Source organism: Portunus trituberculatus, chromosome 5, assembly GCF_017591435.1.
Source record: "Portunus trituberculatus isolate SZX2019 chromosome 5, ASM1759143v1, whole genome shotgun sequence".
In the NCBI taxonomy this organism is placed as follows: Eukaryota; Metazoa; Arthropoda; class Malacostraca; order Decapoda; family Portunidae; genus Portunus; species Portunus trituberculatus.
The window spans coordinates 3,473,710-3,497,789 of NC_059259.1; the positions used below are offsets into that span (position 1 = coordinate 3,473,710).

The window sequence follows — 24,080 nt, forward strand, 5'->3', positions numbered from 1 at the left end:
AATTATTTCTGAGGGTCTTTTCTTGCACATGTAGGGAAAAGGTAATTCTGTAAACTGTAAATGTGGGTAATCAATCTCTGCTGCAGGTGTATGAACATTGCATTTATTTTATTGTACCTGGGTGCTGAAATCACACCAGGCATGTGCCATGCAAAAAACATCACATCAATGAGTACCTAGAAGTGACTCAGATTCCACAAGCTCAACAATGCCACCTTGGCCAAGTAATGATGTTAAAGCTCCAGAAGGCTTTGACGTTAATCAATCAAAGCTCTGCATGAAAAGTGGTGCTACTGAATGCCTTAGTACTGCTGCTAATAACAAGATTCATTTAGATGAGCCAAAAGATCATACTGTGTTATTGGAGTTTCTTGGCTCACAGTAAAGTGCATAAGGCAGATGAGCCTCAGCTTTTCTTATCTCAGTAAGATGAGTCAAAGTCCACTATGGCTCTAATCAATCTCAACAAATCCATCAGCAGTCAAACGCCAAGTGACAGAGTGGCTGTAATGAGGCTCCACACAACAGCCAACAATGAGAATGATGAGAAACAAAGGATGGGATTGGTACCACATCAAACACAGATAAGTGCAATTCATTATACTTTCACAACACAAGTGATCTACTATATGACAAAACCTCCTAATGTTGAAATAATTGGAACTGATAATAAAAAAATAAATATAATTGAGTCTGCAACAAGAAATTATAATATAATCTTGAAATGAAATGAGAACAATCTCTTCCAGGAATCAAACACATTATATTATGAAAACCATACAAAACTTGCCACTGCAGTCAGACAACTATTGACTTATATATAACAGGCTGACCATCCCCATCAAGTATTACTGGAAACTGCCTTCACTCACAACACTGCTGTTATATCATGTCATTAATCTAAAATAAAAATTTTCACTAACACATGTAGTTGAACATAATGATAGTTAAGAAAATGGCAACATTAACTTCCAAAATACATCTAAAAACTGTGACTTCATTGATTTAGGTGAGCAAACAAACTGGCAAAAATTGGTCCTCAGATAACAAGCTTTTCATGAGAAGGAAAAAAGATATGTAAGACCATGACATGAGAGTAAGTATAATGAATCCTTGGTACACCAGAATCTTTCAAGAGAAAACTGCAAGTTCCATCTCACTGACATAAATGGAATTAATCAAAGAAAAGAAAAAAACAAAAAAGTATAACTTGGAGTCCAATATTCTATCAATGAAGAGAACCAACAACTTGCTGATTGAAGTCTTGTTAACATATACATGTTGATATGCCAGTGTGGACAGTTATGATGAAGAAAAGTAAACCAGTGCACTTTCACTGATGTTTGACAACAATGAATGTTGTGAATTCAGCATAACTATAAAAAGCTTATTCTAACATAAGGCATACAATTTGGGTATCATAAGAGTTGTGTGTGTTGTCCAGGCACAAAGGAGCACACTAGAACACACACTATAACCAAGCAGCAATGGACCTGTTCTATAGCCCCAGAAGTCAAACAGTTGAGAGTAATTACCAGGCACTCTCTGTCCAATCTCTACCTTTTTGTTACTTGTGTGGTAAAGCAATGTTATTCTTGTTAAGGAAATAAGGTGTGATGCAAGAAAATGCTACAGGGAGACAATCACACACACACACCTCCATGAATGCCACTGTGATCAAGGTACTGTGTTATGATAATGAAAGAGCAAGTCCACATGTTTGGTAATAAAAGAAATCCTGTAGAAGTTCAGTATACTTTCATCAATGCCCTGACATGTGAAACACCTAACACTTACTTGCATATTCATTTTTTGTTGCCTGCATGTGTTGGATAACCAGAGGTTCACCATGAGGCAGTCCAATAATAACTACAACTAAAATGTTAACAAGAAGAGGGTATCAACCTCTTCATTTCAATATGGTGAGCACTAAAACATGCTGTGCAACACCAACATAAACTGCTTATATATATATATATATATATATATATATATATATATATATATATATATATATATATATATATATATATATATATATATATACAGGGTGTTCGGAAAGTCACTGTGCACTTTTCTAATAATTTTAGAATTGTTGGCCCTATTTTCTTTATGAACACAATAAACAGCGAGCGCTATTGTTCGGATATTCTTCACGCCTTCATCGGTCAGATGACAAGTGATGAAATCAATTACTAATAGTTTCAACAGGATGGTGCTACTGCCCACATATCTGGCAGATCTATGTATTTATTAAAGGAATTCTTTGGAGACCGCATTATTTCGAAAGACGTGTGGCCCCAACGTTCACCAGATCTGAATCCACCAGACTTTTATCTATGGGGAGCAACAAAATCTGCAGTGTATCGAGATCGTCCGCGCACGCTGGATGACTTGCAAGAAGCAATAACAGCATTCATTCAGTCTATTTCAAGTGAGCAACTGATAGCGGTGTTTAGAAACAAAATAAGAAGGGTCCAAGCCTGTATTGATACTAAGGGGTCACTTTCAACATAACTTATAATTGTCATTCATATTTACCTCCTGTATTCTATATTGAAACATGTATGTGCACAGTGACTTTCCGAACACCCTGTATATATGACATAATTCCTTTGGCCTGGCTAAAATTGAAACCTAAAGAAAATAAACCCATTCTTCCATCTCATACCTCACACTTGATTTCCTTTCAAACATCACATAACCTTACCCCCCCCCATTCTCTCTCTCTCTCTCATCCAAACATTTAATCCTTTCAAAACCTTTTCATGCTAAGCTTACCCAATCTGTTTCCCTCACTTTCAAAAACTATGGCATTTGAGCAACTCATACACTTGCTCTCTTTCAAAAACATTACTTACAACCTCCCTCTCACTTTCATTCTCTCACTCACATTGGCCCCAGCAGATTTTAATGGACTACTACACTACCTGCCACCCCGTCCTCGACCCCTTCCCCGTCCCCTCACACCTCTACCCCTGGATGGACCCTCTTTAGCCCCTGCCCCAGTGGTCTGTGGTGCAGGTTTGGGAAGTGGGGAACCTGCTGGAGTCAGGGATGATGTTTTAGAGGATGTTTGGGGTGCAGTTTTGGGGGCTGCAGGTGTCTGGGGTGCAGTTTTAGGGGCTGCAGGTGTCTGGGGTGCAGTTTTAGGGGCTGCAGGTGTCTGTGGTGAAGGTTTGGGGGCTGCAGGTGTCTGGGGTGAAGGTTTGGGGGCTGCAGGTGTCTGGGGTGAAGGTTTGGGGGCTGCAGGTGTCTGGGGTGAAGGTTTGGGGGCTGCAGGTGTCTGGGGTGAAGGTTTGGGGCAGGTGTCTGGGGTGAAGGTTTGGGGGCTGCAGGTGTCTGGGATGAAGGTTTTGCAGCTGCAGTTGTCTGGGGTGCAGTTTTAGGGGCTGCAGTTGTCTGGGGTGAAGGTTTGGGGGCTGCAGTTTTAGGGGCTGCAGGTGTCTGGGGACCAGTTTTGCGGGCTGCAGGTGTCTGGGGACCAGTTTTGGGGGCTGCAGGTGTCTGGGGTGCAGTTTTGGGGGTTGCAAGTGTCTGGGGACCAGTTTTGGGGGCTGCAGGTGTCTGGGGTGCAGTTTTAGGGGCTGCAGGTGTCTGAGGACCAGTTTTGGGGGCTGCAGGTGTCTGAGGACCAGTTTTAGGGGCTGCAGGTGTCTGGGATGCAGTTTTGGGAGCTGCAGGTGTCTGGGGTGCAGTTTTAGGGCCTGCAGGTGTCTGGGGACCAGTTTTAGGGCCTGCAGGTGTCTGGGGACCAGTTTTGGGGGCTGCAGGTGTCTGGGGACCAGTTTTAGGGCCTGCAGGTGTCTGGGGACCAGTCTTAGGGGCTGCAGATGTCTGGGGACCAGTCTTAGGGGCTGCAGATGTCTGGGGAGCAGTTTTGGGGCCTGCAAGTGTCTGGGGACCAGTTTTAGGGGCTGCAGGTGTCTGGGGTGAAGGTTTGGAGGTTGCAGGTGTCTGAGGTGCAGTTTTGGGGGCTGCAGGTGTCTGGGGTGAAGGTTTGGGGGTTGCAGGTGTCTGGGTAGCAGTTTTGGGGGCTGCAGGTGTCTGGGGTGAAGGTTTGGGGGCTGCAGGTGTCTGGGGTGAAGGTTTGGGGGCTGCAGGTGTCTGGGGTGAAGGTTTGGAGGCTGCAGGTGTCTGAGGTGCAGTTTTGGGGGCTGCAGGTGTCTGGGGTGAAGGTTTGGGGCTGCAGGTGTCTGGGGTGAAGATTTGGAGGCTGCAGGTGTCTGAGGTGCAGTTTTGGGGGCTGCAGGTGTCTGGGGTGAAGGTTTGGGGCAGGTGTCTGGGTAGCAGTTTTCGGGGCTGCAGGTGTCTGGGTAGCAGTTTTGGGGGTTGCAGGTGTCTGGGTAGCAGTTTTGGGGGCTGCAGGTGTCTGGGTAGCAGTTTTGGGGGCTGCAGGTGTCTGGGGTGAAGGTTTTGCAGCTGCAGGTGTCTGGGGTACAGTTTTAGGGGCTGCAGGTGTCTGGGATGAAGGTTTTTGGGCAGCAGGTATTTGGGATGAAGGTTTAGGGGCTGCAGGTGTCTGTGGTGAAGGTTTGGGGGCTGCAGGTGTCTGTGGTGAAGGTTTGGGGCCTGCAGGTGTCTGTGGTGAAGGTTTGGGGGCTGCAGGTGTCTGTGGTGAAGGTTTCGGGGCTGCAGGTGTCTGTGGTGAAGGTTTGGGGGCTGCAGGTGTCTGGGGTGAAGCTTTTGGGACTGCAGATGTCTGGGGTGATGGCATAAGGACTGCAGTAGTCTGGAGTGTAGGTTTAGGGGCTGGTTTTGTTTGTGATGTAGTCTTAGTCAAAGCAGGTCCTTTGAGAGTAGTCTGGGGTGAGGGTGTAGTCTTTGTAGTGACAGGTGTCTGTGACTTAGTGGCAGCTGGGGCTATAAGTGATGTCTTGGTGTCTGCTGATGGCTGTGCTGCAGTATTCACAGTCACAGGAAGGGTCTTGGCAACAGGAGCCTTGGTTGATAATGGGGTTTTCTTTTCAGTCTCCCCTGTGCTAGTGTCTGCAACTCCTCCTTCATCCTTGTCATCATCATCTTGGATTTCTCTGTAGAGGAGCAAATCAGTTGTCACTTACATCTTTCAAAGTACAGATGGCTCCTTATTTGATGAAGCAGCCTTCCTACCCTTATTTCTAGCTAATGACATGGTAACTCAAGGGAGTTTAACAGGCAAATATCATAGGTCAGAAATTAACATATTAATTAACTTACACCTTCCTGAATCCTATTCTATTTTTTTTTTTTTTTTTGTATGAGAAGTGGTGTTCAGCTTCCAACCATTAGTGGCACAGGCAATCTTATTTATAGTGGTACCCATATTAGGGCCCATATCCCCACCCAAGTGAATCTTTGGTGTAATCAACTCAAGCCTGGACATCATGGTGACATGTAGATAACTTTAAATCACTCAACAAAATGGCAAAGTTTCAAGGCGGTACATGGTGGGATTCAAACCTACACATGGACCCTTGCCTGATCCCACACTCACCACCTCCTTATGTTTGCATCCCCATTCTCTTCCTGTTTTGTACATCCCTCATAGCTCCCTCCTTCTCACATCCATCTAAGCTGTAGCTACACTCACTCACTCACTCACTCACTCACTCTCTCTCTCTCTCTCTCTCTCTCTGGTAATTGAAATGAAAAAAAAAAAAAACTAGAAATCCTGCTATCTATAATCAGCTTGTTAAAATTCTAGTGGCAGGACAGTCTCTACAAAACTTTTTTTTTTTACGTAGGAAAAAAAAAAAAAAAACCCACTTGAATGCTGGCTCTCTAAAAAGTGGAAAACCGTCAGCCAAAATTGGGGAGCAAGTGCCTCGATACCTCCCTTTTTAAAGAAGACAAGTTGTAGGAATTTAGAAATACAGATGCAGGGAGGGAGTTCCAGAGTTTACCAGTGAAAGGGATGAATGATTGAGAGTACCGGTTAACTCTTGCATTAGAGAGTTGGCCAGAGTAGGGATGAGAGGAAGAAGAAAGCCTTGTGCAGCAAGGCTGCAAGAGGAGGGGAGGCATGCAGTTAGCAAGATCAGTAGAACAGTTAGCATGAAAATAGTGATAAAGATAGAAAGAGATGCAATATTTTGGCAGTGAGAAAGAGGCTGAAGACAGTTATTCAGATGAGACAAAAAGCTTTTGATTCCACCCTATCTAGTAAACCTGTGTGACTGGAACCCCCCCAAACATGCGAAGAGTACTCCATACACGTAAGCAGTTTGAGGGGCGAGAAATACTGGCGGAGACGCCTCAGAACACCTAACTTCATAGAAGCTGTTTTAGCAAAAAATGAGATGTGAAGTTTCCAGTTAAGATTATGAGCAAAGGACAGACCGAGGATGTTCATTGTGGAAGAGGGAGACAGTTGAGTGTCATTGAAGAAGAGAGGATAGTTGTCTGGAAGGTTGTGTTGAGTTGATAGATGGAGAAATTGAGTTTTTGAGGCATTGAAAACTACTAGATTTTCTCTGCCCCAATTGGAAATCTTAGAAAGATTGGAAGTCAGACATTCTGTGGTGTCCCTGTTTAATCTGTTCACTTTCTGAATGGTTGGTCGTCTCTGAAAGGACATGGAAAGATGTAGGGTGGTATCATCAGCGTAAGAGTGGATAGGGCAAGAAGTTTGGTTAAGAAGGTCATTAATGAATAATAGAAAGAGTGGGTGACAGGACAGAACCCTGAGAAACACCACTATTACTAGATTTAAGAGAAGAACTGTGTGCGCGTGGGTGTGTTGTGTGTTTACCTAGTTGTACATTACAGGGTTCAAGCGGGGTACATAGTGACCTGTCTCCATATCTACTTATATTCAACTTTTCATTAAATATATGTACATTTTCTACTGTTACAATCTTTGCCCTCAAGCCATTCCAGTTATCCACCATTATAAGTGGAAAACTAAACTTTTTAATGTACCCTAAACATTGGGCCTTCAGGATCTTCTTGGAGTGTTCTTTCATCTGTCCATCTCCAGCTTCTGTCAGTGATACCAGGTCTTGTCTGTCTATCTTTTACATATGGTTTACTATTTCATTCATCAATAGTGTGTGCATGTGTGTGTGTGTGTGTGTGTGTGTATTTCCCTAGTTGTATTGTACAGGGTTCCAACGGGGCTCATAGTGTCCTGTCTCCATATCTCCATATAATTAGTTTTTCTTTAAAGTTATGCACACTATGTGCTGTGACAATTCCATTATTCAATGCATTCCCTTTTTCCACCGTTCAGTGTGGAAAACTGTATTTTCCAATATCCTTCACACACTGCCTCATCCTGATCTTCTTTTCATGTCCTCTTGTCCTTCCATCTTCTTCCGTCAACAGCACCAGGTCTTCTTTGTCTATCTTTTCAATATCATTAACTATCTTATACATTGTTATTAGGTCTCCGCATTCTCTTCTATCTTGTAAGGTTGGCAGTCCCATTTCCTTCAGTCGTTCTTCATATGTGAGGTCCTTTAATTCCAGCACCATCTTTGTAGCAATCATCTGTATCCTTTCCAAATTTCTTATATCCTTTTTAGAGCTAGGAGACAACATCACTCCCACATATTCCATCCTTGGGTGTATCATGCTTGTGACGATTTTTTTCATCATATCTTTATCCATGTAATGAAATGACACTTATATTAGTCAACATCTTATATGATAGTCCACATATCTTGCTTATGTGTTTATCAGGGCTCAGATTTTCTTGTATGATTACTCCAAGACCTTTTTCCTCTTTAGTCTTCATTATTTGCTCCTCCCCCATCAAAGTTCCATGCTGGTCTTCTCTTACTTTCCTAATTCCATTATGTGGCATTTCTTGGCATTAAACTCCAATTTCCACTTCTTGCTCCATTCATAGATCTTGTTAAAATCTTCCTGCAACAGCAGACAGTCCTCTCTGGTATTGATTACTCTTAGCAACTTTGAATCATCAACAAATAAATTCATATAACTGTTTATCCCAATGTGAATGTCGTTTACATAAACTTGAAACATAATGGGGGATAACACTGACCCTTGTGGCACTCCGCTAGTTACTTTACCCAAAGATGAGTATGCGTCTCTGATCACAATTCTCATTTCCCTATCCTTCAAACAATCTCTTGTCCATTCAAGTAGGGTTCCACGCAGTCCTCCTATGTTCTCTAGTTTCCAAAGAAGTCTTCCATGTAGGACTTTATCAAAAGCCTTTTTAATGTCCAGGTATACTGTGTCTACCCATCCATCTATGTTTCCAAGTCCTGCAATAACTCGAGTAGAAGCTTAATAAGTTTGATACACATGACTGCCCTGTCCTGAACCCAAATTGTCTGTTCGATATGACTTGCTCCTATTCTAGAAATTTAACTCATTTTTCTTTGATAATTATTTCACATAACTTCCCTACGACACCTGTAAGTGACACTGGTCTGTAGTTTAGTGGTTCAGTTGCCTTTCTTCCTTTAAATACCGGTATTACGTTGGCTCTCTTCCACTCTAGTGGAACTTTCCCTTCATTTATTGAACTTTTAATTATTTCCGAAATTGGATCCAGTAATTGCTCTTTACATTCTTTTAACACCCATCCTGATACACCATCTGGCCCCATTGCTTTTCTGGCTTCCAACCAGTCCAGTAATCTTCCAATATCCTCTTTGTGCACTGCAATCTCCTGTAATCTTTGGCAATCCAGTGTCCTATTAGGTTCTGTGAAATCATCTTCTGCAGTGAATACTGTTTTCATTATTTCACACATTTCCTTCTCTGGTATGTCTTCCCTTCAATTATTTTTCCAATTGTTTCCTTATTCTTTGTTTTGCCGTTTATAAACTTGCAGAAAAGTTTGAGTTCCTGTTTGCTTTTATCCACTATATCTTTCTCAAAATTCCTTTCTTCCTCTCTCCTTACTCTAATATATTCATTTCTAGCACCTTTGTACTGCCGTCTGTTATAGTCATTTCCCTCCTTTAAGAGTTTCTTCCATACTTTATCTTTTGCCTTTTTTGCTTGTATGCATCTAGCGTTGTACCAAGCATGTATTTTTTTTCTGAACTCTATAAACAGGAAAAAACTTTTTTACTTCATTGTATTTCTGTAAGAATATATCATATTTCTCTTGTACAGTCTTTCTGCACATAATATTATTCCACTCAATATCAGCAAAATAAATTTTTAATCTTTCAAAATCCACTTTTGCATAATTTAATCTCTCTCCTTTATAATCCTCTTTGTAACTTATCTCATCTTCCTCCTGCATTTGCATCTCTAATGTCACATGATCACTTTTTCCCATTGGACTAAGGTATTGTATGATTGGAGGGGACTCTGGTTTCTTTGTGAAAACTAGGTCAAGCAACGATGGTTCTTTTTCCCCCTGTACCTTGTTGACTCCTCCACCCAATGGTCCATTGTATTAACCATAGTCAACTGTAACACTTTCTCGCTCCACTGTCCAGCATTATCCATTACTTCCATCTCTCTCCAGTTTATTTTTTTTACAGTTAAAGTCTCCAACTAAGAGTATTCTTCTATCTCTTCTTATCATGTTATATAGGCACTTTATCACCTCTCTTTGCATATCTTTATGGTCTTCTGATCCCCATGTATTAGTCTTTGGTAGAACATATGTAACTATAATTTTTCTTTTCTTCAAATCTCCTGTTCTGATTGTTACTCCCATACTTCCACTTTGTCCTCGTCATATTGCACATCCTCCACACATATATTATCACGAACCATTATTAGCACTCTTCCTCCCCCTTTATCCTTCCTGTCCCTCCTCCAGGTATTATATCCCTCCTCTTTAAAGTTGACATGGATCTCTTTTTTCAGTTTTGTTTCAACAATGCACATTACATCCAGCTTTTTCTCTTTCAAATAATCCCAAACTTCCAATATGCTTGATAACAACCATCTATGTTAGTACAAGTCACTCTTAATTTATTGACTCCTCCACGACCTCCTCTTTTTTTCCTTAGGTACCACTTCTTTAGTCTCATAGTGTGTGTGTGTGTGTGTGTGTGTGTGTGTGTGTGTGTGTGTGTGTGTGTGTGTGTGTGTGTGTGTGTGTGTGTGTGTGTGTGTGTGTGTGTGTGTGTGTGTGTGTGTGTGTGTTTGATTTGCTGCAGTCTCTGATGAGACAGCCAGACGTTACCCTACGGAATGAGCTCAGAGCTCATTATTTCCGATCTTCGGATAGGCCTGAGACCAGGCACACACCACACACCGGGACAACAAGGTCACAACTCCTCGATTTACATCCCGTACCTACTCACTGCTAGGTGAACAGGGGCTACATGTGAAAGGAGACACACCCAAATATCTCCACCCGGCCAGGGAATCGAATCCCGGTCCTCTGGCTTGTGAAGCCAGCGCTCTAACCACTGAGCTACCGTGTGTGTGTGTGTGTGTGTGTGTGTGTGTTTACCTAGTTGTATTTTACCTAGTTGTAGTTTTACAGGGCCTGGGCTTTATGCTCGTGGGGCCCCGTCTCCATATCTACACTTATCCAATCTTATTTTAAAACTGTGCACACTCGTTGCAGACACTACTTCTTCATCTAAACTGTTCCACGTCTCAATACATCTTTGCGGGAAACTATATTTTCTTATGTCTCTCAGACATCTTCCCTTTCTCAGCTTTTTACTATGCGATCTTGTGCTTCGGGTGTCATATTCTTCTCTCAGGATCAGTTTCTCATTATCCACTTGGTCCATTCCATTGATCAATTTATAGACTTGTATCAGGTCTCCTCTCTCCCTTCTTTGTTCCACGGTTGGTAGATCCATAGCCTTTAGTCTCTCCTCATATGTCATCCTTTCAAGTTTTGGGACCATTCTTGTAGCCATTTTTTGTAGCCTCTCCAATTTTCTTGTGTTTCTTTTTATGAGGGGTCCACACTACTCCTGCATATTCCAATCTGGGTCTTATTATAGTATTTATCAATTTCTTCATCATTTCTTTGTCCATGTAGTGAAATGCTACTCCAATATTCCTTAGCAAATTATATGTTTCTCTAAAAATTCTATCAATATGGCTTACTGGTTGATTGTTTTCTTCCATCGTCACTCCTAAGTCTTTTTCCTTTTTGACTTTCTCCAGTTCTACTCCATCTCCCATCTTATAGATTCCCACAGGTCGTCTTTCACTCTTTCCCATTTCCATGACATGGCTTTTGTTCACATTGAATTCCATTTCCCACTTCTTACTCCATTCCCAGATCTTATTTAGGTCTTCTTGCAGTATTTCACAATCCTCCTTTTGCTTTATAACTCTGCACAGTTTCGTATCATCCGCAAACAAATTTATGTAGCTGTTCACTCCTTCTGGCATGTCGTTGTGTCGTTGTGTGTGTGTGTGTGTGTGTGTGTGTGTGTGTGTGTGTGTGTGTGTGTGTGTGTGTGTGTGTGTGTGTGTGTGTGTGTGTGTGTGTGTGTGTGTGTATTTACCTAGTTGTATTTTACAAGTAGTCCTGTCTCTGTATCTCACAGTGTCTAATTTTCTCTTAAAGTGGTGTATAGACTTTGCACACACCACCTCTCTATCCAGTCCATTCCATATATCTATCACTCTATGGGGAAAGCTGTTTTTCTTGAAGTCTCTTCTGTAGTTGTCTTTTTTGAGTTTTAGTCCATGTCCTCTTGTGTCCCTTCTGTCCCTCTTCAGCAGGTCGATCCTATCAGGAAGCTCAATATTAATCATTATTCTGTAGATGGCCAACAGGTCGCCTCTTTCTCTTCTCTGCTCCAGTGTTGGTAATTCTAGTCTCTTTTCCTACATAAGAGCCGACAAGGTTGGGGCCAGTTTCGTGGCCACTCTTTGTATCCTTTCAATTCTCCTGATATTCTTCCTCGTGTTAGGTGACCACAGTGCTGCTGCATACTCCAGTCGTGGTCTGATCAAGGATACCAATAACTTTTTCACCATATCTTCATCAATATATGAGAATGCAATTCTAATATTTCTCAGTAAGTTGTAGGTCTCACCAACAATTTTATTTATATGTTTATTGGGGGACATTTCTTTTGTTATGAGAACTCCCAGGTCCTTTTCACTTTCCACCTTCTTAATCTTCTCTTCTCCAAGTTTATTTTGTCTTGTTATCCTATTTTTGCTCTTAAATTCCATTATGCTACATTTCTTAATGTTGAATTCCATCTCCCATCTCTTACTCCATTCCCACAGTCTATCTAAGTACTGCCGCAGAGTTCTACCATCATCGTGTGACCCAACTTTCTTCAAAAGTTTTGCGTCATCTGCAAAGAAACTCGTATAGCTTTCTACTCCTTTGTCCAACACAGAACCTTGCGAAACCCCACTTATAACTTCCTTCCAGGTGGACTCCTTATCTCTAATTGTCACTCTCATAGTTCTTCCAGTTAAGAAATCCTTCATCCATTCCAACAATTTTTCTTTTATTCCCTTTATATCTTCCAGTTTTCTTATTAATTTTCCATGTGGAACTTTATCAAATGTTTTTTTCAAATCTAAAAATACACTGTCAACCCATCCATCTCTTTCCTGTGTTATGTCTATGACTCTAGAGTAAAAGCATATAAGGTTTGTTATGCATGATCTTCCTTTTGCAAAGCCAAATTGTCTTTCATTAATTATATTTTCTTTCTTCCAAATGTTTGGTCCATCTTTCTTTGATAACACATTCACATATTTTGGCTATAGTACTTGTTAGGGACACTGGCCTGTACATTTGTTGGGTTCTCCTTATTTTGTCCTTTATATATTGGCACAATATTGGCTTTTTTCCAGTCTTCTGGTACTTTTTCCTTTTCAATAGAACATTTTATTATATTATATACCTTATTTGCCAGCTCTTCTCTACACACTTTCAATATCCAATTTGCAATTCCATCTGGACCGTGTGATTTTCTTACACCTAAATTTCTTAATTGTATCATTATTTCCTGCTCCGAAATGACGATGTCACTCATCACAGGAGATTTATTTCCTAGTTCTTCATAATCAATGTTTTTTTCTCTTGTAAACATTTCTTGAAAGTGTCTGTTCATTATTTCAGCCATTTCCACTTCATCGCTGTATTCATTATTTTCATAAAGTAGTTTCTCTATCTTGTGTCTGTTTTTTAACTTTGTTTATATATCTATAAAGATCTTAGGCTGTTCCTTGCATTTTTCTATTATATTTTTCTCAGTTTTTCTTTTCCTCTCTTCATATTTTAACATAGTTGTTCCTTTCTCTGATAAAGTCTTGCCACTTCCTTGGACGTTTGTCTTTTCTCCATATCTTCCACATTCTATCCCTTCTATCTCTTACTTCTTCACATTTTCTATTTAACCATTCTTCCTTATATTTTCAGTCTTGGTACATATTTATTCACTCCATCATTATAAATTTCTTTAAATGTCATCCACTTTTCCTCCACTCCTGCCTGGTTGTCAAATTAAGTACAGTCTGTCTTTTGGAAAAAAACTGTTGAGTTCTCTAAAATTTGTTTTGCTATATGTCAATCTTCCTTTTCTATGTTTTTCATTCCATTCTTTCCTAATCACTTCCTTAAATGTTGCCACTATTAGTACATGATCACTTTTGCCAAAGGTGTCTTATACTCTACCCCATCCACAATTTCAGATTCTGTTGTAAATAATAAGTCCAGTCTTGATGGCTCTTCACTTTTCCTAAATCTGGTGTTTTCTTGAATCCATTGTGTCATTGTATATTCCATAGCTAACTCCAGTAACATATATCCCCATAAATCCTCATTTCCCTCTGTAGTCATATCTTCCCAGTGCACTTCCTTACAACATTTCTTTTCTTTTCTAATATTTTGATTAGTGAGTGTTCAGTATCTTTCAAAACTTCCTCATATTCTCTTGGAGCAAGATCTTGTCTTGTGTGGTACATAGCAGACAACAAATTCTCTCTTCTCCATATAATTTTTCTCAACTACAACTGATATAATTTCTGCACTGTTTTTACCATAATTCACGTTCGTTACCTTTAGGTTCTTTTAGCTAGTATCATCATTCCTCCACCCTGCTTTGCTTCTCTATTTTTCATATAGATATTGTACAGCCCATTCCCAATGGGGTTTAGTGTCAGTTCATCTCTTAGTTTTGTTTCTGTGATCCCCATTATGTCAGGCTCAACCTCTTTAAAAAAGTCATTCATTTACCCAAGATAAGTTCGCTTATATCAGTATAAGCAACTTTTAATTTTCCACATTTCCCCTCATTTCCTCCTCTGCTCTTTCCTTGATGTACCATTTCCTCAGTCTCATGTTCCAAACTTTCCAATAAAAAACTTTTTCTCAGTCTCTATGTTTCTCATTTCTTTCTTTCACTTCGCTTCTCAATTCTTTCAATCTTTATTTTTCTTCCAAATTCATCTCTCTTTTTATCCATACATCTTTGTATACATCTGAATGAGCTAGTTTTCTTGCTCTCATTAGTAGTTCTTCCACTACTACTTGTGATCTCAGTTTTATTTTCATAGGTCTTATATGTCCATCACTGTATCTCCCCATCCTATACACTTCTTCTATTTCACTATCAAGACCTTGTCCTTCATCCTGAATCGTATTTATGTCTCTTGCCAACTCTTTCTCTCCTTTTTCCCTTACATACCAGATTGGATTTTTCTTTTCTTTCAAACCCCATACTACAATACATTTCTTGTCAACTGTGTCTCTGATTAGGTCTTCCTTCTCTTTAACCCTTTCAGGGCACAAATAGGTTTTTGGGTCATGTCTGTGAGATGCAAATTTGGCCAAAAAATTGAGGTTTGTAAAAATGGAAAAAATCAATATTCTCATGCATAATAGTGTGTTATGCATCTACTGTAAAAAATTTAGATCTCTACTCACACTGGAAAGTGGTGCAATAATGATGGGAAGTTGGCTTTCTGGTGGTACTTTGTGCGCTGTTGAGTTTTGCCATCGTAGCGGGTGGTTATATTCCGCCGCAACTTGTGCAGGTGTTTTCACTAAATTACACAGAATTTTCTGCCTGATTTGAACTGCAGTTGCTCAGAACTGCTCCAGAATGTGCTAGGGTAATTATTTTTCACACCTGTGCATACATTATGCCCACACAAATAATATAAAATATATTTTCAAAGTGTTTTCTTGATGTACATACTATCATGAGTGTATCAGGATACGCATGCCCATATATGGTAATATACGAAATACGCAATATACTACCAATAAACTAAAAATATTTGGCATATCTGCCAACAACAACAAGATTTGATCATTACTCTTGTTATTTCTGTAAATAAATACACAAATAGCCACGCGACGTCGTAAAATAATAATAATTGTGAATAAAAGGGGCATCTAATAGTCTACTGTGTGGATGCCATTGTGACTATATTTTTCTTACCACGCAACTGATGGTGCGTCCCATGAGTCGAGGAAGGATGAGAGAATGTCATCTGGCAACTAGCAGCAGCCAGGAGGCACGCGGTTTAATTCTGTGACTCGTCAAATATGGGACCACGATCGTGGACAGGAGGCATTTCCCTCAAAGCCACGATCGTGGTTCGGAGCACTGAAAAGGTTAATGACCTGTATTACTGTGTCCTTTGTCCTGTCTTGTATTTGCTTTTTCACTTTCATTAAAACTCATTTTCTGGTTCTCACTTTCCTTTTCAATTCATCCTTTAGTTTTTCCTGTAATTCCTCTTTCACTCTTTTGTTATTGTCTTGCACTTTCTGGTTCATTTCCTGAATAATGTCCTCATAATTGTTGCACTTTTCCTTTAGAGATTCATTTTCTTGTTTGAGACAATCCATTTTATTTTTTTATTTCAACATTATCCTATTTCACACTCCTTTAAGTCTGCGTTTTCCTTCTCCAGATTCCCTTATAAAGAATACATCTTTTCCTAATGTTGCCACCTTCATGTTATACCTTCTTTCATCCCTCTCTCTAAAACCTGAGAAGGCTCCAGTTTCATTTGACCCAATATCTCTTAAACCTTGTGGTGCCTCGTAAATTTCTCTCCTTGCCATCAGTACAGTAATACTCCGTTTAACGAACAGGAAAGGGGGTGTCAAAGCTGCTCGTAGAGCAAAAATTCATTAAGCGGATGTAATTTTCCCATAGGAAATAATGAAAATAGGGGGGGATGCATTCTGGGTTGGTCCCCAACATACCACATGGGTTAAAAAAAAAAAATTAAAAAATTAAATAAAAAAAAAAATGATATATACGTTTGGCAGCATATTGGGCCACCTGTTTACCACTACAGTAAAACCTCAGCTCACGACCATAATTCATTCCTAAATCCTGTTCGTCACCCGATTTGTTTGTCCCCTGAATCAATTTTTCCCATAAGAATGTATTGAAATACCATTAACCCCTTCCTTACCACAGCCACCCCCCGATATAAACAAAGCGTTACCCTCCTATACCACAGCCCCCTGCCCGTGTGCGCACGTGCCTCACGGCCAGATCTACACATTATATTTCTTTCTAACTCAGTGTTATGTACTTTTTTCTAAACATATTTTTGTCATTTTATTAATAAAAGAAAACGTAAACATAATCATAAATTGTGCACTAATCATAAATTCAGCACCACACACTCTGCACCTGGTGAGGGTGGCCCTGAGGCAGTCATAACTAGGCTGCTCCCCCTCACTTGCCGAGAGGGTTTCAACACTGCTGTCACTATCACTCTCTCCTATTTCTTTTTCAGGATCATAGTCTGAATCATATTCATCTGGAGAGTCTTCCAGTATATCCTCACTATCTGTCTCATAATTATGATAATCCTCATCGCTGCTACATGAAGCAGACGCCATTATCTCTAACTAGAGGCAATAGAACAGTTTCACCACGGCCGATACTAGAGAACTGATGTTCTTGGGGGGACTGTGGGAATAATATATGTCAAAGAAGAGTGATTGGCTTTATAGTTTATGCATGAAAAATTAACTTCGATATTGATTGGCTAGTGGGGGGGGATGGTTTTGTTACTCTGGGGTGGCTAAAAATAATGCCTCCAGTGTTTGTTTGTTTATAGTGAACCACGTGGAGCATGAAAAAGGCAAAATCCGCACTCAGGCCACGGTTATACACGGAAATGTATTGGTGTGGTACGACGCACGTACGGCGGCATCTTGCGGTACCACAAGGTCGCTTTTGCGCGTGGTACGCACGTACCACAAAAGAGTCTTGCGGTATGGAAGGGGTTAATCCGTTCCAGACCAAAAAAAAATCATAATTTTGTCCATAACACCCATTCAAAATAGACCTTTAACCCCTTCGTTACCGACCTGTCAACCTTATGTAAACAAGACGTTTCGCTGCCGAACCGACTGCCCACGCACTCCTCCGCATCGTCCGTGCGGTAGTCTTCAGCTTCTCACAAACACCCTGTTCACACTATATTATTTATTTTTATGTTTTCTATCAAAGAAACCCCACAACATGTCATTTGAGTAAAAAAAAATATGCAGCACATGTGTTGGTCCAGAGACACAGAGTAGCAATCACATCTTTCCCAATGAATAACTGAAAACAGTCTAGATCACTCATAGCACTAGCTTCATGATGTAGAATAATACTAGGATGTACATCAGGAAAATCAGTGTTACTTGTAGGTAGAGGGTTAGGTCTGGTGTCAGAGAATGGGTCTGAAAGAAGTGTGAAATCTGTTTGTCTACCAGCAGCTGTGGGGGATGAGGCAGGAGGGCTGCATGACAGGCCACTGCTGGCGGACAACGTCTCAATACTCTCGTCGCCGCTGCTAGCATCACTCTCTACATCACTGATAGCTTCAGGATCAAACAAAGTATCATCACCTTCCATTGAGACATCAGTCCCCTCAAATTCCTTTTTTGTTCCACCATCATATTCATCTTCACTGTCAGTTGTAGAGATATCCATAATTGCGAAGTAAATCCACGCGTGCTACCACAAAAAAACTTCAGGCAGCACTGAACAGAAGCTAGAGAATATCGCATTGCGGCACTCAACAAGCATGTGTTGCCATACGTAGGTCAGAAAATATGATGTATAGAAAAAATATATTATGATGATTGGTCTTCACAAATTACGTCAGAGCACTGACAAATACTCATTGGTCAAAGTTTATGAAGTTTCAAACCGTCCCACGAATGGCTGCAGCCTTATGTTTGTAAACACAGACACTTGCCACCACGTGGGGTAGAAATAACCCAGAAACCAAGGCCTTGAGGGCCCTCAATACACACAGCTTAAAACCGTGGCATGTGCGTGTCACAGGGAGCACCCTCGGTTCCTGGCGCGTGAACTCAGCCGTGACACGCACGTGTCACAAAACACACATCCGGTACTGAAGGGGTTAATGTATGCATGACATGAACGAAATAATTATAAAAAGCCTAAATTGTTTTACTTGCCTAAATGCTATCAAAATGATAATAAAATGAATAAAAAAGAAAAGGTTATTTACTTGAGAGACTGGACGTTGATGGCATGATGGAATGGAGGAGAGGAGGATGGGGAGGAAGACAGACAAGATCCGAGGAGACAGTCATGAGAAAGGACTTTGGATGTGCGCACCGTGCCAGAGCTACACAACAGGTGTGTAGCGTCACAAGTCAGTGCCGCTATGTGGGGCCCCGTTATAGCAGAGAGGATAACACCGAGGAAGCTACAGTAGAGCGCGCTTATGTTTTGTTTTGTTGTTGTGTGATAGCTGGGTTGGCTATCACACAAACGGCTCGCTTAACTGCGTTCGTCCCCTCGGTCGATATATTGACAAATTTTTTGGTCGTCTCCCGAATTGTTCGTCCTTAGAGACGTTCGTCAAGCAAGGTTTTACTGTACTTTTATGATGTCATATGAGTCATTGGAAGTTAGAGGAGCTACGTACAAATTCTCTCACATTCTCATTTATGTTCACAAAATAACATTTCTATCAGCTTTTTACAAACCTTGCCCCCAAGAAAGGATTGTTTTGTAATACATAAAGTGAAATCTTACATGGAATACCAAAAAAATAAAGCAGTGATGAGATGAGCCACAGATGAAGCGGGAGACTCGCGGTGACAAGGCCGCTTCTTCTTCTTGTGACCCTTTTAGCCTGTGTGTTGTCTTTCCCCAAGATATTTGCTTCCACTCCTCTATTGCCTGCTATAATGGATATCATATCTTAGTATTCATATACGCTCATGCCATGAGGATAACCTCGACTCCGTGACACTGAGTGACAGTGAATTACTAATGAAATTCCGCGGTATTTCATTAGTACTTCACTATCACTCAGTGCCATGGAGTCAAGGTTATCCTCGTGGCATGAGCGTATATGAATACTAAGATATGATATCCATTATAGCAGGCAATAGAGCAGTGAAAACATAAACATCATGATGAAAGTAACACACAAGCAATAGGGTCACAAGAAGAAGAAGAAGCGGCCGAGTGGCCGTGAGTCTCCCGCTTCGTCTGTGGCCGATCTCATCTCTGCTTTATTTTTTGGTATTCCATGTAAGATTTCACTTTATGCATTACAAAACAATCCTTTCTTGGGGCAAGGTTTGTAAAAAACTAATAGAAATGTTATTTTGTGAACATAAATGCATATATAAGACAGTAACACCACCTCCAGCAACCTCAGGGCAACCTGAAAGCAACCTTGTCACCATCCCTCCAAGCGTTCATGGATGCCATTTCGCTGCAAGAGGTTGCTCTGACGTTGTTAAGGAATCTTGGATCCAGCTCCAGGAGTGCTAGAGACAGAGGTGGGGAGCCAGCCAATTACAACGAAACTACCGTGTTCGGTCCCTCACCCGGCAAATTCAAACCCAGAAAATTCGCTAAAATGGATGGGATTGTACGTTATGCGGATTTTTGGTCTAACTTTATATAGTACGTTAAACCGGAAATTCATTAAACGAACGTTCGTTAAGCGGAGTATTACTGTATATTGCTACCACTATCCCCGGACCCCTTCCTCACTCCCACTGCTATTTTCCACTCATTTCACTGTTTTCCATTCACTTTTAGAGACGGGACACCTGTAGCGATATCTCCCCTCCCAACATATAAAACCAGGCTGGTCAGAAGTCTTCCAGGCTTCAATTCTGGGGTAGATAACAATGCGTCATGAACGTCGATGTGTTTACAACTCCACCATGATGGTGCACGCGCACACACACAATGGATCTACCAACCTTGGAGCAGAGAAGAGAGAGAGGGGATCTGATACAAGTTTATAAATTGATTAACGGAATGGATGAAGTGGATAATGAGAAACTGATCCTGAGAGAAGAATATGACTTTAGAAGCACAAGATCACAAAGTAAGAAACTAAGGAAGGGACGATGTCTGAGAGATGTTAAAAAATTTAGTTTCCCGCTAAGATGTGTTGAGACATGGAACAGTTTGAGTGAGGAAGTGGTGTCAGCAAAGAGTGTACATAGTTTTAAAGAAAAATTGGATAAGTGTAGATATGGAGACAGGACCACACAAGCATAAAGCCCAGGCCTTGTAAAACTACAACTAGGTAAATATAACTAGGTAAATACACACACACACATATATATGTGTGTATATATATATATATATATATATATATATATATATATATATATATATATATATATATATATATATATACACACACAGTAAGGTCTTGGTTTACGTCAGAGTTACGTTCCTGAAACATGACGTAAGTCAATTTTGTACGTAACTAGAGTTTCCGTACATTTCAAAGCATATTATCAAATTTTCAACCAATCATTGTTTATGGTCATTCAGGTAAGTTAAAGGTTATATTGTTATATCATTTACAACTATGTAGGAATATGAAACACAAGCTTGTTTTTGTTGTTGATTTGGGCCATGAACGCGAAGGACTGCAGGTTGCCGAGAGGGGTGGACACCTGAGGCCGCCAGGAGGGTGGGCAGGTCGAATGTTGTGACGCCCAGGGCGGACAGCTGGGAGCGTAGTGCAGTGCGGTGGGAGTAGAAGCGTGGGCAGCGGGGCAGGAAATGCAATAGGGATCAGCAGACAGGCGCAGACGGTGCAAGTCAGCTGCGAGTGTCGTGTGGCCCAGGCGAAGGCTCCGGAGTTGTTATTGTTGTGATGGGTGTGCGAGCCCTCAAGGTCGTCAACCTCCCCGTTGTCATGGTAACGGGCTTCCCATTTTCTTCTTCACTCCCTCACACAGCTGCTGCCTCCCTTCTCATGTCTTTTAATTATGTCCTCTTTTTCTTGTAGCATAATGGTTTTCCTTTTCTTAGCATCACTGCTGTCACTAAGAAATTTTCTCTTTGGTGCCATTGAGCAAGATACTAAGAACTTGAGTCAGTAAACGCAGAAGTAGGATAACACTCTTGCCAGGGGCGATGGTGTGGTGAAACTGAGGCAGGGTATTACTGTATTCAAGCGTGAGGCGGGCAACCACCAACAATAACAATAAATCCCGCACTTTACGATTTATAAATTTTCAATTTTTTTAATCTTAAATTGTCTTATAGTGGACTGACGTAACTACAAGTTTGACGTAACTCGAGACCGACGTAACCCGGGACTTTACTGTGTATATATATATATACACACACACATCCTTCAAGCATATTCCCTTGGCTAAAAAGATAGCCAAGGGAATATGCTTGAAGGATGTGAAGAAATATAGTTTCCCACAGAGATGTGTGGAGGTATGGAATAGTTTGAGTGAGGAGGTGGTGTCAGCGAGGAGTGTGCATAATTTTAAAGGAAAGTTGGATGTGTGTAGATATGGAGACGGGGCCACACGAGTATGATACCCAGGCCCTGTAAAATTACAACTAGGTGAATACAACTAGGTGAATACACACACACACACACACACACACACACACACACACACACACACACACACAGTGTGTCAATCAGATGAAAGAGAGATATGACAGGAATGGACAAGGAGACAGGACACAGAGAGTTTAGCTCGGGCCCTGTAATACACAAATAGGTAAATACACACACACACACACACACACACACACACACACACACACACACACACACACACACACACACACACACACGGAGACTGATCTGGAAACTTGAAATGGTAGGAGGAGTGCATGCAGTTTACTAAAATGGATGGAAGACTTTTTGGTAGGAAGAGAAATGAGAACAATAATTAAGGACAGACCATCAGAATGGGGCTTGGTGGAGAGTGGAGTTCCACAGGGATCAGTGTTGGCACCAGTAATGTTCGTGGTCTACATAAATGACATGGTGGATGGGGTGTCCAGTTATGTGAGCCTATTTGCAGACGATGCAAAATTGTTAAGAAAAGTGAGATGTGACAAAGATTGCGAACTACTCCAGAAAGACTTGGACAGAATATGGAAATGGAGCTGTACATGGCAAATGGAGTTCAACACGACAAAATGCAAGAAAATAGAGTTTGGCAAGAGTGAAAGAAGAATCAGGAGTATGTACAAGATAGGAAATGAAGACATAAAACCAGTCATGAAGAAAAAGACCTTGGGGTGACAATTACCAATGACCTATCGCCAGAGAGACATATAAACAAAATAATTGGAGAAGTATTGAACTTATTGAGGAACATAAGAGTGGCGTTCGATATTTAGATGAAGAAATGATGAAGAAAATAATTACTGCAATGATAAGACCGAGGCTTGAATATGCAACAATACAGTGGGCTCGAACTTAAAAAACACATAAGGAAACTAGAAAAAGTACAGAGGGCTGCAACAAAAATGGTGCCTGACTTAAGAGATTTGACTTATGAAGACAGACTGAAAAGAATGCAACTTCCGACCCTGGAAAACAGAAGAAAGGGAGACCTGATAGCAATATACAGAGTGATGATTGGCATGGAAAAAATGGATAGGGAAGATCTGTGTATGTGGAATGAAAGAATGTCGAGAGGGCATGGGAAAAACTAAAATGGCCACGATAGGAGAGATGTGAAAAATATAGCTTCCCTCATAGAAGGGTGGAAGCATGGAATAGTTTAGACGTGGAAGTGGTCAACGCAAGGAATATTCATGATTTTAAGAAAAAGCTGGACATTAATAGATATGGAGACGGGACAACACGAGCATAGCTCTTTTCCCGTATGTTACAATTAGGTAAATACAATTAGGTAAATACACACACACACACACACACACACAGAAAGAGATAGATGGAGTGGGTGGTTGATGATAAAATGAAAAGCTTTTAATATCTTCTATCTCATACAGTCACTAGTTTTCAATACCTTGTCAGAGGCCACTGTGGCCAATCACAACTGCCACAAAAAATGGATGACATGTCAATTTTGTTGGAAATATAAAGAGGAAAACTGCTTCATCAAGCAGGAAGCTGACCGTGTACATGATAAGTGCTCCTCATGATTCATGATCACTATTCTAGTTCACTATATTTCCACTGCACCAGGAACATAATACCATCTGTTCCCCTGGAGCAGTGGTTCTCAACACCATGATCATGACTGAAATAAGTGTTGTGAGTAAGGGTTGTCAGAGGGTAGCTTTACATACACTTGTTTTCTTTCCTGTTTCAAATGTATTGAAATTCATTGTTAGTAAATATAAACTTGTATAAATAGAATAATAAAAGCTGATAAACATGTGCAAGTATGTCATGAAAATGGTTGGATGCCTGATTTGTAGCAGAGGAGTTACAGAACTGGACTTCATTCAGTTGTTACCTTAATAATGAAGTGAACCTCACACACCATCATCTTACCTGTTTTTGTCATCAGCAGCAATCTCAGTTCCTTCCATCTCCTCTTCCTCCCAGTCTTGCTCCTCCTCATCTACCTCCATTTCTTGATGTTCTTCATCTTCCTCATATTCCCCTTCCAGCTCTTCTTCACCTTGGTACTCCTCCTCTCCCAATTCTTCATCCTCTTCTTGCCCATCACCTTCCTCCTCTTCTTCCTGCTGATACTTCTCTCCTCCTTCTTCTTCTTCCTCCTGATACTTTTCTCCTTCCTCTTCCTCTTCCTCCACACCACCTCCAGCAGCAGCATCCTATGGAATATTATATATGAAGCAAATCTGTTTGTATAAAATAAAGGACACAAAGGGAGAGGAGACAATGTTAATGGGTTATGAAGAAGGACAGAATGCACACCACGTGCATGCTATTTTAATGGTAGTGTTCAAGTTCACAGAGTCATTAAT

General features: G+C 40.8%; 1 protein-coding gene across 4 annotated transcripts in view; it reads right to left on the reverse strand.

Annotated features, from left to right (window-relative positions):
* Positions 1 to 3,768: 3,768 nt before the first annotated feature.
* The window catches only part of LOC123515065, a 51,277-nt gene continuing 30,965 nt past the window's right edge, over positions 3,769 to 24,080 (reverse strand). For all 4 annotated transcript variants that reach the window (XM_045273483.1, XM_045273474.1, XM_045273465.1 and 1 more), the window contains 2 exons: positions 23,641 to 23,927; positions 3,769 to 5,033 (listed from right to left, as the gene is read on the reverse strand). In XM_045273483.1, the coding sequence (XP_045129418.1) occupies positions 3,911 to 5,033; positions 23,641 to 23,927 (1,410 nt within the window). In that variant the 3' untranslated portion in view covers positions 3,769 to 3,910. The remainder of the gene's footprint in view (positions 5,034 to 23,640; positions 23,928 to 24,080) is intronic.